Consider the following 19649-nt stretch of genomic DNA (forward strand, 5'->3'; position numbering starts at 1 on the left):
AGTTATTTTAATTCAGGCCAGAAGTTATTTTAGGCTTAGAAGCTATTTTGTGTGTTTTAAGGTAGTTTTAAGTGTAACTTGTTACATTTTCTCTAGAGGATTTGCCATTGTGTATTTCTAAAATGCATAATCTGGATCTACCACAGAAAGGACTTTTGAGAATTGTTCATAAATATTTATAAGCTGCTGTGATACTCCCAGATCAGAGGTGATTTAGTAATGTGATGAAAAATTATTTCCTAGGAAAACATACAGCATTCCTTAGAGGTTAATGTAGTATTGGAATGCAAACTGAGAATACCATAGAGAACTAAACCACATGAAAGTCTAAAGTTAAAGTTGCTTTTGATTTTAAAGCATATATACTTGAAATGAAGTCTTTGCCAGCCCCAGAAAATCAGAGGTGGTGGGGCTGCCCACTTATTCCCAGGCTTAGGGGTAAACTTCCCCTTTCTAATACATGGTCACAATTGGCATTGGCAGCTGAATCAAAGGGACAATTTTCTTTACTGGTGGACCAGTTTGCATCTGTGGAAAAACATTATTGGTTTTTAAACAATTTCCAAAAGGGTTTTGATGAAGACCTGAAGGGAGAACTTATTATGAAAATGTTAATTACAGTTGTTGACTTGATGCTTAAGATACTAGGAGATCAAAGATGAAATTCCAGTTACCTTTGTCATCTCGTATCTCAGAAGACTGTAGCCCTAGCATGCAGGTGTCTCTACTGGCTCCAGGAATTGCTTAAAAAGGTTTTATTTCCTTTTACTGTGCATCTTATATTTTCCCTTTAAGTGTATATGCATGAAAAAAGTTACTTGGAAAAGCCCTGCTTACTTCCCCATGGATGTGGCTCTCCTTTAGTGAAGCCCTTCCATGATTTCAGAAAGGCAGAGATACCTTTGCGCTCAATTGCTTTCTTTGGGAAGAGCTGAGCAGATATCCCTAAGCCTGAAGGGAAGGATGTGTCCCAGGACATTTCATGCTCTTTGAGCTTCAACCTGAGTGTTACCTCAGCAAACCCTTTTCTTTTCCTTGCCAGTGCTCAGTGAGGCTTTGGTGCAAGAACTGTAGGTGAAAGGACAGAGGAAAATCTTAATATTTCATTGAAAATTTTGCGAAGATTTATGCACATGTGGCATTGAAACAAAATCATCTTGCCAGTTGTTCCTCGCTATGTTTTAGCCAATCTTTAATTTAAACATATATTCTTGGTCTTGCAAGTGAGATTAATGAAGACTACATACAGCCCTTTGTTTCTTTGGCACTTTTCTTCTATGCAAATCAATTTTTTTTAGAAACAAATTTTTAAAGCCTTTATTAAGTACTCATTGTCATCCTCCCTAGTAGATTCAGAGTCAAGCTAGAACATTGTGACCTTTTTTCATCTGTATGGGGAACATATATCTTGTTGGAGGCATCTTGTTGTCTTGATTTCACCTAAGCTTGTATACCATCAGCTTGGTTTTAGTGAAGTGTTGTGTTCTTGAGCAAGGAGTTTAGAATAAACTTCATGAATAGCTTAACCAAAACAGCCTAACCAAAAATACACAGTTCCCTCCTTTTGTGTGTGTGTGTGTTTTTCTTGTTTGAAGAATGGTAATCAGATAATTGTAGAAAGGTAAATATTGTACTAAAAAAACCTCCACCAAACCAACGAAAAAAAAAACCAAACAAAAGCCAACCAACCACATCCCACATCATTATCTGAGTAGCAAAAGAAATGTTGAGAAAATAAAACTGACTTTTTCCCCCATGCTTCTACTTCCAGTAGTACTTGTAGTACTTAATTGTATGCCTTAGCAGTTTTCCTTAGAGGTATGGTATTTTTGAGCCAGGACCAGCTTAGGTGCTTTACATAGTAGCCTCATCCACTTGCCACTCACCATGGATGAAGAGTCAGTAATAGTTTCCTCTTGTATTCTGTGGTAGGAACTGTAATGTGTTCATGGTTATTATGTACGTTGCTGAGGGCTCATAACAAAGATGCAAAGACTGTCTTGTGCTTCTGAAGCTGTAACACAACATGGAGATGGACACCTCCGTGATTGCCCAAATAATTGCATAAATCAAGTGACACAAGTTAATACTGAGAGCTGAATTCATGAGAATTCAATTAAATGAGTAAAAGTCATGAGAAAATAAATTAGAACAAATTTCATTAGTGAAACTTAATGGACCAAGCTCTAGTTCAAACTTTATAGTACCTTCAATTCACACATAATATTAACTACTTCCTTTTCTCCTCCGACCTTATAGTGGTGACATCTAAATATAGATAGTGACATCTAAATCTTTTCAGTCACTCTGGGAAATTCATTTAAAATTTATGTGCTTACTTTTATAAATGGTGCTTTAAAATAATTCCTGATTTCTTAGTTGGCAGTATAAAACATTTTTGAGTGTTACAGCAGAATATGTTCTCTGTTCATAGACAGTGGCAGGGATTGCACTGCAAGCAGTTTTATAAAATCTTAAGAAATGTATAAACCTGATTTGACCTGACTTAGTTAAACATTTTCCTTTTTGAGAGCTACACTGAGGTCTGACCTCAGCATCTCTTATTATCCCAAATAATTTATCTTTTTCATTTATATTTGAATGGGGGGTGATTGCTTTCAGTGTGTGGAACCTGCCAAATAATTCTGAAATAAATCCTTCAAGTTGTACGAGGGAAGTTTAGATGGGATTTTAGATGTGATTCCATCACTGAAGGTTTGTCAAACATTGAACAGATTGCCCAGGGAAGTGGTTGAGTTGCCATTCCTGAAGGTATTTAAAAGATGTGCAGGTGTGGCACTTAGGGACATGGTTTCATGGTGGACTGGGCAGTGCGGGGTTAGTGGTTGGACTCAGTGTAAAAGGTGTTTTCCAGCCAAAAAGATTCAAATGTTTTCTGATGTTTATGGCAGCAACTTTCTTTTTGTGCCTGTGATCTCCACGCACTTGCGAAAACTATGAGTGCTTTCAATTTATTTTTCTATTTTATTTTCTTTTTCTGATTTCAGGTGTTCCTTATAGTTATTCATATCCAGGACCCGGTGTAGAATGGGGAGAAAACTGGACCTTTCTGGCTTGACTGATGAAGAAGCAGAGCATGTGCTCCAGGTGGTTCAGCGAGATTTCAGCCTCCGTAAGAAAGAAGAGGAAAGGCTGAGGTAAGGATAAAAACAGGATTAAAAATATTGGTGTATTTTGATTATGACAAACTGGCTTTGGAGGAAACCTGAGAACACAGCTTTTTTGTGGTGTTCTGTGCATTAATAATCATTCCTGTCACAGAGGCAAGAAATATTCAAACTCCTCCACATGAATTCAATTACTGAGTAGTAATTAATTTCTGCATTGAGTCTGTCTGAGATTAAACCACAGAAATGGTCTCTGAATCACCTGTATATATCTCTTGGGTAGAGGCTAAGTAGTGTTTGACGTAACAAAAGCAGAAGTTTATGTTAAGAGAATTTTTTCCCTGCTGTAGTTAGTTCCATTTTTTTATTCAGAAACTTTGTTTACATACAGACATCTGAAAGTGAAGAAGTTCAACCCATCTCTTTCCCCCAAAGCAGTCAATGGGATGTGTTGTCCATTGTGTTGAGATAACTTTGCTTTCAGTAGTCTGTGTACAAAATGATGGCAAACAGAAATAATCCAGAAGAAAACAGATGGAACTTGTTGGCAAGGTAGCTGAGGAAATTTGGTATGTGACAAGGGGACTATGGATAGAGACCTGAATTGGTAGATGCACTATTTTTCTTTCTAGTTTCAACAGTATTTCCTTGAATTATTATGCCTGATTTTTTACTACTTTCTTTGAACACATAGTTATTTATTATCCAGAATGCTCTGAAGTCTCTATCTATGGTTGGCAAATGCAAATTCTCTTACTGTGCTACTTTTATCTCAGGCATCATCTGTTTCATTTATTATCAAGCTGAAGTCAACCGAGCAGGAAGATGACTGAACTCAACAGAAAACTAGGCATATATACCATGTGCAATTGAAACTCCCTCACCTGGAACATTAGGAGCAAGAAATGTGTCTTGCAGCATAGGCCTACTTCAGTTTTAGCATGCTGTGAAAGTTCTTGCTTGGGTTGGTAGTGCAAGCTTGCTGCAGGGAGAAACAACTGCATGAGGATGGAACACAGATTTTTTGGTTTTTTTTTTTTTTTTTTTTTTTTTGACTGTTTGTTGTACCATAGATTGTTCTGATTACTCTGGTAATTTTTCACAACGCAGCCAAGAGATTCTAGAAACGGCTTAAGGAGGGTGAGTGTGTGAGCTCTGTCTGGCTTTTTGTACCATGACTGGTTGTATCTTACTGGAGCCAGCATACCACATCTGGGAAGTGCTGGGGCATCTCGCCTCTTCTGTAGGATAGATTTATAGTGGGAGGAGGAGGGGCAAGGATGAAAGGCCTGCACACAGAAAATTGACCGGAAAGCCTAGATAGAGAAAATTTCTGCTGGTGTTTGTGATTTTCATTTTGCTGCTGAAGTTTTTTGTGACACCTAATTTTCATGACACAAGTAGAAAGCTGGTGTGAGACGACAGCCAAAACACTGGGAAGGTAGGTGTATTTCAAGTATATATGACTTCTGTCTTCTTACAAAGTTATGCCTTTTGCAAGTATTAAAGTATGATAAAGTGCTGCTGTATAAGGAGCTGTAGTGACGAAGCAGAAGTTCTGAAATTCAGCTGTTATTTAAAATACGAATTTAAGTAGTTTCGATGACACTAAAATTGCAAGCGAAATTCAAATCTTACTTCTGACTTAAAAGCTATGACCTTTTTTATTTTCCTTTTTTTAAATCAGGCTACTCTGGTAGATTTTGGTTGCTTCGTTTGCAGCGCACCTTTTTGTCTTACTATCTGATTGAAAATATATAAGAAAATTACATGATCTTGCTATAGATTAGATTTTTCAACATGTAAGAAAAGAGATTAGATTTGCTTTGATGTTCTTGGCTCTATTGTGTTTGTATTTAGAATGCTATCAACTGGCAAAGTTTACCATATAGTTTCACTTTAGAAGTGAAACTCTTTAAGGCTCTGTAATCTTTTCTGAGATAAAAAAGCTGGCGCATATATATATATATATATATATATATATATATATATATATATATATGTTAGACTTTTAGACTTCTTTACTTTTAGACTTCTTTTAACAAATTCAAAACCAAGCTATATCTAAAGGTATGGTTTTGAATTTCTTTTTTTTTTTATTCTTGTAATTAATTTGTGGTAGCAGCATTAAACTTTAAATGGAACTGTTGAAGCTTTTGCATGTGATATTTCCTTAAAATAGGGTTTCAGTATAATTCTTCATATCATTGTTATTTTTGGGTGCTTTTCCCCACCAAGATTTAAGTAGCTCTTTCACATATCTCTCTCTGTATTATTTCCATTGGTAACAATTATTTCTAAAGATCAAGAAATACTTAAAGGAATATATGCTAGATTTCCACTGTATCAGGAGAGTAATGAAAGCTAAAAATCTGTGAGTGGTTGATAACTTCAATTTTGCTTTTCTAATGGCAGCAGAACAGTTAACTAGCATACTACAAGAAGTGAAGCTTATCTTTGCTTCTGATAAATGTTTTAAGGTGGTAAAATAACAAATGTTTTAGAGCTAACATTCCAATGTTTTTTATAATATTGCTGGGTTTACATGCTAACTAATTTTTTTCATATCCTGTAAACAAAATGACACAATGCATGGAGAAAGGCCATACTGGTGATCTGCATTTTCTGCTGCAAAGCTGTTTTGAATTTCTCTGCAGTGAGGATTTTTGCAGTGGTTCTCTAATTTAAGTCTTTCTCACACCTATATCTCTGCTGTTATCAGACAGTTTGGTCTTATACATTTTGTGACAAAATTACTTGGCTACAGCTGGTAAGATAACAATAAGATAAATGTGTACATGTTTAGTGAGTAGTGGTTGGTTTGTTATGCCTTACTGCTTCGTATCGTTTTAGTTTCTTTTTTTTGCCATGGCTTTCAACCTGATATGAGATTAATAATACTTATTGTTCCTTGACACTTGTTCATAATACTTATTGTTCCTTGACACTTGTTCACTCATTATCTTTCTGGTTTGATTATGTGTTTGTTGTTGTCTTTGGCAGTAGTGTTATTTACCCCTGTGTTACTGTAGTCACCCAGAGCAATTGTGGCTAAAATTATAACACAGACTTGCAAATGGATGGGCTGAGTTTACTGTGAATCGGTTGAAGTAGACAAACGAGGCAGATCTGGTGTAACTAGGAAGGTGATTAGTTTGAATTTCTTGGTGTGTATGCTCAGGACGACCTTGTGTACATCCCTTCTGCCACTGAAGCTCTGCAGGCTATCTCTCAGCTCCTGGGACACTAAGAATCATACATGGCTTTTTGAGGAAGTTGACTGGACATGCTAATGACTTGTTTCCTCATCTACAGATTTATTAATCTTGAATTTCAGACTGCATGCAGCTGCAGAATGTCAGCAGTGGAAAAGACTGGACTGTGTTGAACATTAAACATCTAATATTTTAATATTTTGCTGTGCATAACATCTTTGTTGTCTGCAGTTCAGGAAGGACTGTGTCCTCTTTTTTTTTAAATGTTTATTTTTTTGAAAGAAATGACAGAGGAGAGCTAATAAGAGCTTCCAAGCCCAAATGCTTGTGTGTGAGGTAGGCTTTATACATAGCCAGATGTGTAAAAGTGTTTGCTGTCTTCTATTTGTTGCTTGCTTATTCAGTTTTCAAGACTGCCTAAATATGCCACTGTTTATTCTCATCCACTGTGGACAAAATCAAGTCGCCCTTTGGTTTTGTTTTTACAGTTCCTAATGTATTTATAACACGTGTATCCATTTGTTTTAGGTCAGGAATGCTGAGAAGTCAAGGTGTTTTAAATAACTGAAATTATAATTTCACAGAAAATAATTATAATTTTGTGAAATTATAATTTCACAAAAAATAATTTCACAGAAAATAATTGTGGATCACCTTATTGTGGTAGATGTTCCTGATCTGTTATGTTTTAGCCATGTGGACAGGTTGAAAAGTGGCTGTTCTGATTCTAGCATTCAGAGTGGGTGCAAAGGGAGGCAAATTGGAAGGTCAGAAGGGTTCAGGCATGGAAGGACCTTAGTGGACATCAGCTGTAAACAGAGCAGACTGCAAAAGGAGCAGATGCTTTACCTGTCAGCAGCTGCTTTACCTTAGGGGGCCATGGTTGGAGTGACTTAAGCTGTCTTTTTGTAGTCATTGGCTAAGAAGAGTTTCCATCACCATAGTGAATGCTGGATCAGCCATTGGCACGCTGGTGTTTTAGTGGTAAAACTTGCACAGGGCAGGGATGAAAGTGCTTCTTTGCAGGCAGCAGAGCTCTCTTTTGTTTGAACCACTGCTGTTAATCACCTGAGAAGATGTATTTATAAAGAAAAACTACTGACCTTCTGGTGCCACATGGGTATGTGATCATAGCACTTTAACAACTTAATATATTGATGTGGGGTTTGCTGGAACAGCACAAGGGAAGTGTTGAGAACTGACTGTTGCCCACAGGCAGAAACATCACCATGTCTTGCTTGATTTTGTGTCTTTCATAGCTGGGTTGCTGTATATCAACTTTGCTGCCTTTATTTATAAAGTCACATTTTCAGTTGTAGTAAAGGCAGATGCAGTGATTTGTGATCAGTTTTGCAGAAGTGTTTTATTTGCAGAAAAAAATGAGATGTCTATGCTCACAGGAAGGCCCTCTCTACTCTGGTTGTTCTAATTACCTTTTTAGCCAAAGAATGAGTAAGGGATTAGGACAGAGATTTGTGCAGAAGATTATGAAATGGTTTAAATTACTTTTACCTACTTTATTCTTTTTGCTCCTTTTGCAGCATATCCTATTGTAGCGTGAGTAGGCCTGTGAAGAGGCTTCTGAAGAAACGTACTTGACAAAACCCAGAAACCAGTTTGGCACTTTCTTGTCAAACTACAGTAGACTTCAGTGTTTTTACAGTATGTGTCATGGGTCTTGTAGTGGATAAAATATTGAACTCCTTCCAAAGCTTGTTAATCAAAATATTGCCAGTGTGAGTAATATCAAACTGGCAAAATGCCAGTACAGACATTTGGGTAGCTATCTGTTGATTCTACATATCAGTCCTTGTTCCTCCTTCCTGTGGCAGGCTTGTACTAAATACCTTAAACCAAACAAAAACCAATCAAAAAACCTCTCCTGTCTGTTTTCCCTCTTCTTTCCTCCAAACAATGCCATTTTATAGCTGTTTTCCTAGTGAGGAAAGAACAGGAGATTGGTCTTGTTGTGTCAAGCTTCAGAGTTCCAGCAGATGAACTCGTTGATCAGTACCTTAATTGCTTGCAGTGATTTCATAAGGTCAGCCTTCCTGCCCTTCACTCTGATGAACAGTGTGGGGGAAGCCCATTATGCTGACTTTTAAATTTTTTTTATTTGAGCTGGTAGTCACTGTTCTGCTTCCTGGGTTGTCCTGACAGATACGTTCTCTCCCTGTGATAGAAGGTCTTAGAGCAGTTAGCTCCTTTGAGAAAGTTGTTCTTTGTGATTCTCGTGTTAAAACAGCTGCACGCTTCTCCAGTGTAAGGTTCTGCTGAGCTGTCATGAGTTTAGCACTCATATGCCTGGAATTATTTTTGGCTGCAAGAAATGATTCATCAGAATCATAGCTGCTGAATAAATAGATTATTTTGCTAGGGCTTTGACTTATAAAACAGGATGATTAAAACATATGTAGGGCACTACAGCTCTTCCCTGGAAGTAAGGGTTTATTAACAAGATTAAGAGCAAGACATCTTTTCTTTCTTTTTTTTTTTTTTTTTAATAGCTTATCACCAATTTTGTTACATAATGTTCCAAGATGCAAACCTGTTTTCTAGCTCATGCAGCCTGTCAGGATTAAGAGTTGTCAGTAACTGCATCTGTGTACTAGATGCTTAACCCTGCTACTGTGTTGCCCTCTCTCAACAGCTGTGTTTAATATTTTAACAGCTATCCCTTAGCAGTGTTCTCAGGTCAGGATAAGTTGCTTATCAAAAAATGGCTACTTGGATGAATTCTGCATGCAAGTCATAGCTAATGGTTGCTTTTGCTGCAGTCAGTAAGGGTGCACTTCAAAATTCATTTAGAAACTGTTAGTTGCTGCTAATTTCAGGAATTTTGATCCAAGCGTGCTGCTTGGTATGGGATAATGCCGTGATTGGGGTTAGACAAGGAAAGAGGTGTCTCAGCAATGATGCAAGGTCTTACCTTGTGCAGTGCAGCAGCATTTTGAGTCCTTTCTGTGGTTTGCCCAGAACTCCCTGCTTTGACACCTCAGGGTGCAAAGGTGGTGTCTGTGTAGGTTCTGCTGACTCTGATGTTGATCCCAGCCTCACCTGTAACTGGAGAAAGTGATCGCAGCTGACTAAACAGTAGGATCTAGTTTATGCTTTACAGGAGAGAAACCAGGGCACTGGGAAGAATCTGGCCTTTGAAGCAAAGAACTGAACAAAGAATCTGTTTCAAGTTATAGATTTGGGCCCAGTTTTTTTCCTGATTAATGGAGGAAAAAATGCCAGGCTACTTCCAAAGAGCAGCTTATGCTTAGTTGCCTCTAAAACTAGTTCTGTGCATCTTGCTTTTGAATATCATGGGAACTCACCATGAAGTTTCTTGCTATCTGAATGGCATGTAGATGCTGTAGGAGAAGTGCTGATGGAACTTCTCAACAAATTCTTTCTGCCAAGTATTTGAATATAGGCAGTGCCAGATGTGAGTTTTGGCTTTTTCAAAATGTATGTACAAATGCAGCTTCAGCTGAGAGGAAATTCTGGTGAACCAAGCATCATCTCTCATGTTTCTTCATGCTTATGAAAAAGTGCAAAAAAAAGCTTAATTTTAGGGAATATTCAAGAAACTTGTATAGAAAGAAATGTTTCCAGCTCACATTTTTAATATTGGACAGGCCATAAGCGATGTAGCTGAAGTACATCCCACGTTCAGTGTGCCAAGCTTGCATAAACTGTGGCTAAGTATTTAAAGAAAGCAGCATGATGTCACAGAGATGTTATAAAACTTATTGCACAATTTTTTTGTGTAATTTGGTCTTCATTGTGGGTTATGACTAATCAAATTATTGGCTACAATTTAGCTAAAAGCAGTGAGTGTTCCTAGTGATAATGAACAGCTATAATGTAAAATCAATATTTAATCTCCGATGTCTCGTGTATGAAAAGTCTGAGTTGTCAAACGTGACTTGTCGTAGTAATCTTCTTTCACCTGACTGGCCCTGCAGTGCAGGCAAGGGATGTTCTCTTGCATATGAACGTCTGTCTTTACAGTTTAGTCTATCTTAAGTGTTAGTTTATCTCTTTGCATGTTATTATAGCAGTACAATTGGTAGTACTTTGAAGTTGTGGCAGAACATGTAAATAAACATGAGAAGAATGGCTGCATAATGTATTTTATTCAGGATTTATTCTTCATATTAGATTTTAGAGAACAGGGATGCTCTGAGTGCATTTCCATAAAATGTTCAATAACTTGTAAGTAGTGCCAAGTGTTACAGTTTTGAGGTGTTGAGCATATTAATATGCTGTATTTAAAATGTGGGTTGGGTTTTGGTTTTGGGGTTTATGGCAGAAGAGATAGGTTTTACTGGAAATTTCTATTGCACCATGCCATAGGCCTGCCCTTGTCTGCGCTAATCTGGATGGAACTGTCTGAAGCTGCAAGCCTTCCTGTCTTTCTTATACTCACCTTTGGTTCTCAAGAAAATAAGAAATACTGCTCATGATTATGAGGTTAGCTTATTATGAGTCTGAGCTATGACTTTTCATTTAGATGTGAAATTTGACTTGTAATCCCTTTTTTTAGAAATATGCATTATGGAATTGTAAAAGTATACTTTTGAGAAACACTGATGATTCTGAAAGTAAAAGAATTTTGTTTCTGCCTACAATATATAGAAGTATTATAATATTTCAGAGACAGGACATCTAAGGAAATTAATATTGACTTAATTTACTGATGTTTTTATTTCCAGTATTGTTGGTGAATCAAGGGATAATATTTGCTTTGCTTATTTCAAGCATTTCCATGCTCTGTGTTCTTCATAGACAATGAAATTTCTCTCGTCATTTTTTGTGGCCAGTTCCTGTGCCCTGAATTTGGAGTAAAACCAAGAACAGCTGTAAGAAACAGCACAGGAAGGTGACAGAGTGAAAAAGGGCTGCTGTGAAGTTCAGTTGCCCTTGCAGCTGAGCAACTGACTATGGAGCTGTATCCCACTGCTTTTTGTTATAAAAAGGTGCATTTTGAATACTTCCTAATACTTCTTTTCTGAAGCCTATGAAGAGCTGAAAGCATCTTGGAATCCCCATTACAAATAAATCTTCTGGATTTAGATAAAATTTCTGGGTGTGGAAGGAGCACTTCGGGAGGTAAGGCTGCTGTACTGAGGAAAATTGGGAGTTTTGTTCACTGTGCTGAAGCTCAAGGGTGTATGTCACGAGATCTGCCTCAGCCTATTGAATCAGCAGAGGTGAACGCTAATAAATTGCTTTGGTGACTTTGTATTCACCTAAAACCTTATCCTTCAGGTTCTCAAGTACTCTTGTCTTTTGTGGCTTCCTTCTCAAAGCTGTGCCAGAGGAATAAGCTGTGCTAAAGGATATGTGGTTTTTAGAAATTCGTCCTGAGTCTAAGAATCTGTGTCTTAGGAGGTCCGTGGAAAAAGAGCTGCTTTATAAATCACTTGTGCCAGGCTCTTCACTGTTATACTTCATTCCAAAGTGAACTATTGCAAACTAGAATCTGCTTGCTTTCCAGAAATGTCACCATGTGTTGGTTAAGGGGAGTTCAATTTTTAGTGTTTATAATAATGTTCTGTGTTTATTGTGAGTTCTAAAGACTACCAGTCAGCTTCTGTGAGGAATGGAGGTGACTGAGTTAAGGTGTATATTAGAGATCGGTGATCTCTGTTTCCAAAATGCCGAAATTTTCAGCATGAAATTTTCTAAATGAAATTGTTGAACATTTTCAGCTAAAGGAAAGAGGGATATGCATGTGTGGGAGAATACCACAGATGTCAAAACACTTTGTCAACACTTCCAAAGTGTAGCTTCAGAAATATCTTTGGAGATAGTTTTTAACTGTAACACATTCTGCCACTTGTTGGTTCATATTTGACGTAAAATGGATTTGTTTTGGTTACTTCTGTGAAAATAATAGAAAAAGAATAGTAGTAGTAGAAATTAATAAGTCAAGTTTTGCATTTATAATATTTTAAACATACAAAAATTGTCAGGTGTATCTCAGCTGATGGTATTACTCAATATACCACAAAGTTTTGCTGCAGTGGGTGTTGCCTAAATACATAAACCTACCCTATGATAAATACAAGATAATTGTAATTTACCCTTGAGGGGTACAGTAAGGAAATTCATGTTTGCCTAAGGGAAGGAACTAACATATGGACAGTTACTGCAGTCATACTTTTTGCTGTAATTTAACTTGGGATAAGTTGTTAATGTACTGTTGCCTTTATTTACAGTTGGTATATATTTGGCTCTGTGCCTGAGGCAAGAGCAAGTCTTTGAACTGCCCACCAGAGTTGTTTTTTATTGGAATGAATTATATCTGCTGTCTATATTTGCTTATGCATCTTTTCCTTTATTGATATAATAATTTGATTCTCTTTCTAGTTATAACTTCAGGTTCTCTTGAAAGCAGTTGAACTCAAACATACTTTATAAGCTTTTTCCTCTGTGGTACTTATTTTATCCATTCTGCTATCCTAATTCCATAAATGAAAATAAAAATATCTCTATAAAGCTGGTTTACAACAGAATTAGTATCTTAGAGCATCATAGTAAGTCTTCATTAATGCTGTTTTACAGTGCATTAGGAAGATGCAACCCTAGTGCTAGTTTATAGCAAATTACCTGTGGTTCTTGGTACAGTTTGCGTTACAATTTGGCTAGTAAATATTGGAAGGTGTACTGCAGATGATAAGGTGTTTCTGCAGCACATTCAGCTTGAAATGATATTCTAAATTTATCTTGGTTTTGTGAAGCACATTGGAAATGGAATGAAGCACAGAAGTCAGTGTTTGCATCTCAATCAAAGTCTAAATCAGGAAGTAATTTAAAAAGATGTCTGATGGAGGTGGCAGGGATTTCATAATTTTTTTCTGCTGTACAGAAACACTCTGATTGAGCTTTAACAAAAGAATGTTTAATTAATCTCTCTTGACTACTGTGTAGCATTTGTCAGTGAGGGTGGCTGATTATGTGCTGGTGGCATCTCTCTCCTTTATCCCTCTTCAGTTTTCATCAGTGCATGATGGTCTTTATGGTTTTTCTCAGCATAGCACTAGGAGGGAGGGGACCATTGTATTTTGGTAGAAGATTTATCATTAAAGGCGGGAAGGTCATTAGTGCTGCGCTGGGGTTCTGTGGTTTCTATAGTTCTCGAACCTGCAGGAAATGTTGAATTATTTGCTTCTGTTTTGATTTTTTGGGTTCTTTTTCTCATTTGCTTTCCTGTTTAAGAATAAAAATAAACTTGTGTTCTTCCAGAAGAATGTTGAACATATGATGAATTTTAAAGGCTTTTTTGGAGCTGCATGTAGGCTGTCAGTTATCCTGGAGATAATCCTGTGGTAATCCTTCCACTGTGTTGGTCTCACAAAAGAATGAACCTGTCTTTTCAATTGATGTTCCTTCAGTTGATAGCAAGATGTCACCTATGACTATCTTTTGAAAACTTCATTTTATTGGATTGTGGACTAATGTGAAAATAGTCACATACTTGTATGGCAGGTATGGAATATCTCTTGTTAGATAGGAGACTGTAATCTAAATAATGTCACTAGTAAAGAAACCTGCTCCATGCCATGAAATATTGTTTGGAGTTTCTATACGTGTGATAGATTTTGCCTGTTGTTATTTCACTGTTAGACTATTACAGGTAGCCAAATTTAGTGCATAAAAGGGGAATGTGAATTTGTGTTTCATGTATAATTAGTTGGTTATCTAGATAAAAAGTAATTTTGTTGTAAATCAATTAAAATTACTGTGAATTTGTATTTATTTTACTTTCATATTTTATGCACCGTGGTTCTTGAGAACAATTCTTCATGCTAACATGAAACCTAGTTAGCTAGTGTGGTCTGTGAACTGACAGATCTGTTCTATGGTAAGTGGTGAATGTGTGTAAAATTCGGTTTCTTCAGTTTCAAGAAGGAGCTCTTAAACAGTTTATAAATCAGTCCAGGACTGGTAAATTTTCTGTGTCTCAGCAAGCAAAGTATACAGTAGCCTGAGCATTGTTTTCTTCTCTGCCACGCGGACTTTTCATTTCTTTCCCCCAGGAGCTTTACTGTTCTGTCATTATAATACAATACTAATAATATTGACTATTTACTAGTTTTCTACTAGTATAGCATATAATGAAATGCTAATACACCCACACTAGCAAAGTGTGCCTTCAGATTGCCAGAGCAGGTGAGAAATCAGAGGAAGACAGCCTCTGAAATCAGAGGTTTATAATGAGTCAGACATGTGTGTTCGTGTTTGCTGTTAACACAGGCTGGACTTGCAGCTCTCCAGAGATGCAAACTTGTGATTTAAAAAGCTAGCTTAGAACTTAGGAAGTAGCCCAGTTTCAGAAAGGCTGGACAGAGATTGAATTAACTTTCATGTGTTTGCAATTGTCTTAAGCACCGTCTTTTGGATGGCACTTCTGTCAGCAAACTGTAAATGAGGGTTTTCCTGACATAGAGTACATCAGCTCTCTCTAAGTTCCTGCTTGAAGGAATTTTTAGTGTTTTATAGTGGTCTCAGGAGGAATAGTCTTTAAATCCTTAGATTTGCCAAATTTTAGTTCCTTTTCAGGCTGGTATTCTTATATTTTTGTATTCTGAATAAAAATAAGGACAGAACACAAGTATTAGTAACACAAATGAGGATAATTTTTCTTTCTAGTCAAACAAAATATTATTCTAGGCCTTAGTAGAGTGTATGATCTCCAAGAAGTGTTTTTCTGGTTGACAGTTCTCTCAAACTTCATTTCTTTAATCAATCGATGAAGCAGTTCCAGGCACTCTCATGCAAGCCATTTCTGCCCTCAGGTAATGTAAAAATATGCAGCATTCCATTAATCAACTTAGGACTCAGTTTCATAAAAGGAAGGCAGTAACTCCACTGTCACAGAAATTACTTTGTCCACTTTTCGAGAGTACTCTGCTTTGACCTACATGTCTCTGGCTAAGTTGATAGCTTTGGCATTTTTGTGATAACACAGACTATTTTTCAAAATTTTCCCCAATCTCATGTTTACAGTAGCTGAATTAAGTAAGGTATGTTTCAGATGCATATCAGTAATGACTCCTGCTAGGAATAGCAAGTGAGACTGCTGGGTTCAGTAGTTAAGTGGTTTTGTATGCTATTGAACAGGAGATTCCTGACAACAGGAAAGTCCTGTAGAGGACTCTTCATTAAAATGTTCTTTTAAGCAAATAGTCCTGGCCATACAACATCTACTTTTAATGAATTATAGCAGACGATAATGTTGCAAGAGGAGAAGGTGATATCATCACTTTGAGCAGAAATTATGATCTTAAATACATGTTGTCTTGGCATTGAAATCATTGCTGCTTTAGCATCAGTTATTGACATTACCATTAATTACAATTAATGTGATGAGTAAATCAGCAGTACATAATTGTAGTGTATATGAACAGCTAACAGTTTTTAAAACTGCTGTGATGCTTTTTTCATTCAGAGGAACAATCTTCAAATACTGATGTTTGCTGCAGAATAGCACTCAAAAATTTGCAGAGCATTTTAGTAATGTATTTGATGTCTCCACATTTAACTTGCTTAATATGGTGGCATTTTCCTTTGATTAGTTTGCTTCATCATTTTACACTTTGTAATGGTGATTTGGGTTATCTAAGACAAGAGATATTAGGAAGGAGACAGAAGAAGAAAGAATATCTTTGAAGTCACTGTTATCTAGTAAAATCTGATGTTCCCTTTCTTTGCTTATTTTCTCTTGATTTGACTGCTTCTGTTGTGGCTGGCTTATGAGTTCAGCTCAGTTGGCTTTGCATAGATTAAACTCCTCTTCAGCACTATGGATTTCTTTCTTCACTCAAACGAATACTTTAGTTTTAGACAGCAGCAATTAGCTTGGAGGATGTAAAGTCAAGACCTAGTCTTTTTTTTCTGAATAATAAAAACCAAACCATGAGGTACTACAACTCCAAGATACATATATATTGAAGTCTCTGCATTTGTAGTTGCCTAATGTAGCAAAACTTGAGACCAAAATAGCTTACTGTAGATGGTAATGGATGTTAGGCTTCATGAAGCAGTCAGAAAATGAAGCAGGCAGAAATCACAAACACTGTATCTTTTTATATGCTGCACATTTTGATAAAACAAACATTCTCCATAGATATCTGTGGTGAGAAAAAGTCTGTCAGTGCTGATTAGATCTGTTGATACATGTTATATGGGTTGTCTCTCTTTTTGAACTCTTCATTTGTTTCCAAGTATTCTGCTGTTTTGCAAAGCTTTAAGTTGTGCTCTGTGTTCATTTTTACCTACATGGCCCATGAGCTACTATTTACTACCTCATGTTGATCACACCTGATGCACTTCCTAGAGAAGCATTTAGGTTGCTTTAATAGATAAGCAAATGTTGAGAAGATTGCACATATTGCCATAGTTTTAAAGATTGAGACAGAAAATATGTTTGTATGGCCATAATAAACGACATAATAAATACAGTCGTATTTTTTGCAGAACCTTTTAGTTATATAATTACTCTCTCTGTTATCAATGTCAGAAAAGGCAATGAAAATAGTACATTTAAACAAAGCATGTGCATAGTCCTGATGATGGGTTGTTTGAAAGTGGATGTTGCTTCCTGGCAAGAATCATTTGTCAGGGTGTCCATTTTCCCTCTACCTTTTGAGAAATCTGGTGAAATTACCCAGGAAACTGAGTGGAAGGGGAGCCTCATACAGAAGGAGCTGTGCAAAGAGCAGCTGTCATTAAAAGCAGAAAAGCCTGTTTCCTGTGTACCAGAAGCTAGATGCCTTTGGCATTGGGGTGATCCTGGCTGTTGATTTAAAGCACTGGGGGTGTAGGAACTTTCTTCTTGTGTCGGGAAAGTCTCAAATGGCACTAGGGTTTTGTCATGCTATCCTTCGTATCCTGCCTCATCCTTGGCTCATGAAGTGTGTAGTAGGGGAAAAGAATGCACTGATCTCACTGAGTGCCTGTGTGTGTGTACACGGAGGCTTTGGGGTGTGGTCTGGAAGCTCTTCTGTGTGATGCCAGAATGGACTCACAAGTCTGTCCTACCTTGGGGAAGAGAGGAAGGCTTCGCAGAGTTTGGCTGACTGATTTAGCAAGGTGTGCTCATGTGTGACTTAATGAAACCCTTTAATGTACCCCTACTTCAAAAAACTTGAATGAAAAAATTCTTATTCAAAGTTCCATATTCACTGTTTCTTGGTATTCTTTTATCAAATGCATTCTCTACCCCCTTGATACTAACTGCAAACTTGACAGCTGCTGCAAAAGTTGGTCTGAGTTCTTTAAATTTGATTCCTTGATGTCCTTTTAAAATCCCTAAAGCATTGGTGAGATGGAAGTATTCACTTATGCAACCTTTTCATCACCAGTAGGGTTGCATGACTGTGAGTAATTAGATTTTTTTGTAGAATATTGCACAAGAAGTAATAAAGCCATCTGTGTTTTCAATTTAGCAATGTTATGTCTTCAGGGCTTCTGAGGAATAAGAAGTTATATACTGATTTTCATCAAACAAGTATGAATACTCACTGGGAGAGAGTCTGCAGTATAAAAAAAATAAGAGAGCTGTGTTTCAACTCAAGTTAATATTTCTGGAACCATTATCTCACAAAGCCACGCCTGAGATAGTAGCACTTCAAGAGTTAAAATTTTAGACATAATGAGCCTTTTGTTTAAGACCTGTTATTTACAGTTGTCCTAATTAATATTTTTAGTTTCCATGGGTTAGATGCAAATGAAGTACCATTTCTGTGTCTGTTAGCTAAAATGAGCCTATCATATGAAAGGCTTTCGCTTTCATTACAGACCTAAATCTTCAATAGTTAGAGAACTGGGATTGTGTCTTTCATCTATCCATTTACAATTGTCACTCAGTGTTAATTACAAAGAACAGAATTGTCACACAAAAGACAATTTTTGTTGATTGCAAACATGCATATTGTGTGTGAATTATGTTAATGTTTACCATACCTCAGGGGGTTTCCACTAGCATGGGCAGATAATCTGTCATTACCTTTTGTAGCTAAAAGTGAATTGGTTATTTAAATGGTTAACAGTGAAGTAGGCTTTTAAGGTCTTTGCCTACTAATGTTTGTCTTGTGTGAGAAACAAAATTCATATAACATTGCAAATTGTAGTATAAATACATCAAATGGATTTTTTTTTTTGAATTTCTGAACTCATTACAAGGATTTGGTAAGACTCTTCCAGGTGATACAACTGCATTTTCCCCTGTTTCCTGCTTTGGGCAAATGCAGTGTTCATGCCTTCAGTCTGCTGTACCTTTTTGCTAATGAATGACAGATTTGTTTATTATTTAGTTACTGAACGCAGCAGTGGAGTGTAGGCATTGTATTGATATCTGGCACTGAGGCAGTGTTTCAACATTCCGTGTAGTTGTTATTCTTGTTAGATCTATGAATAGGAGTAGTTAGCTATCATGGGGATAATACTGTAAAAACTTTATTTCTCATCTGAAGGGAATTTTAGATGGCTGAAGCCTTTATCTTCACCAGCAAATGACTGTTTGAAGAAGTTTATCTGCTTATATAAAAGAAATGGTTCCAAACTCAGTCGATAGTGGCTAAAATACTGCTTTGAAGAAGGACAGGCGTTCACTTGAATGTTCTTGAAGCCTTGCCATAGGCCAGTTTTCCATCTTGACAGAAAGAGGAGAGGGACTAATCTTCTGGGTCAAGACACTCTTCCAGGGACAAATCAAAGCTCTGTTCACTCACTTGCATCTTCCTGTACTTCTTTCCAGCTGGTCTGGTATTATTTCATTAACTCTGAAAGGAGGAGAATGGAAGATTGTAGACAATTAAGGTAAATGATTCCTGATAATGAAGAGGTGGGAGAGCCTGCTTGTCTCTCACCTGTCTCTGCTTACTGGTAGGAGGTTGAGAACACTTGCATAAGAAGGGTCGTTGTTGCATTTACTGCCACATTCTCTTTTCTCCTTCAAAAACTTTCCTTTTTCCCTACAGATCAGTGTATCTCCCTACAATCCCCTACAGATGGTTGTATTGACTGGGAGGTGTACCTTGTAGTTGTTAATCCCATCAGCATGTTTTGTTCTTGCCTTTTGCTGGAGGAGTGAATGCCTGTTCCAGGCACTAAAGAGAGATCAGTGCAGCAGCACTGGGCCCCACCAAGCACAACTATGGTCTCAGGGCTGAAAGGGATGTATTCCCTGATAAATCCCTGCAGGGCTTATTAGCTCCCAGGCAGTACAAACAGGACTAAATTGTTTCTGGAGTTAAACAGATTTGTTGTGCTCCTGACTGTGCTCCAGCATGGATGCAGTCCTAGA

The 19649-nt window shown here is 37.1% G+C and overlaps 1 protein-coding gene across 3 annotated transcripts in view; it reads left to right on the plus strand.

Moving 5' to 3' along the window:
- Positions 1–19649, plus strand: part of MYRIP (myosin VIIA and Rab interacting protein) — a 209022-nt gene that overhangs the window by 11033 nt on the left and 178340 nt on the right. For all 3 annotated transcript variants that reach the window (XM_059482118.1, XM_059482136.1, XM_059482127.1), the window contains exon 2: positions 3009–3158. In XM_059482118.1, the coding sequence (XP_059338101.1) occupies positions 3049–3158 (110 nt within the window). In that variant the 5' untranslated portion in view covers positions 3009–3048. The remainder of the gene's footprint in view (positions 1–3008; positions 3159–19649) is intronic.

This window comes from Ammospiza nelsoni, chromosome 1, assembly GCF_027579445.1.
Source record: "Ammospiza nelsoni isolate bAmmNel1 chromosome 1, bAmmNel1.pri, whole genome shotgun sequence".
NCBI lineage: Eukaryota > Metazoa > Chordata > Aves > Passeriformes > Passerellidae > Ammospiza > Ammospiza nelsoni.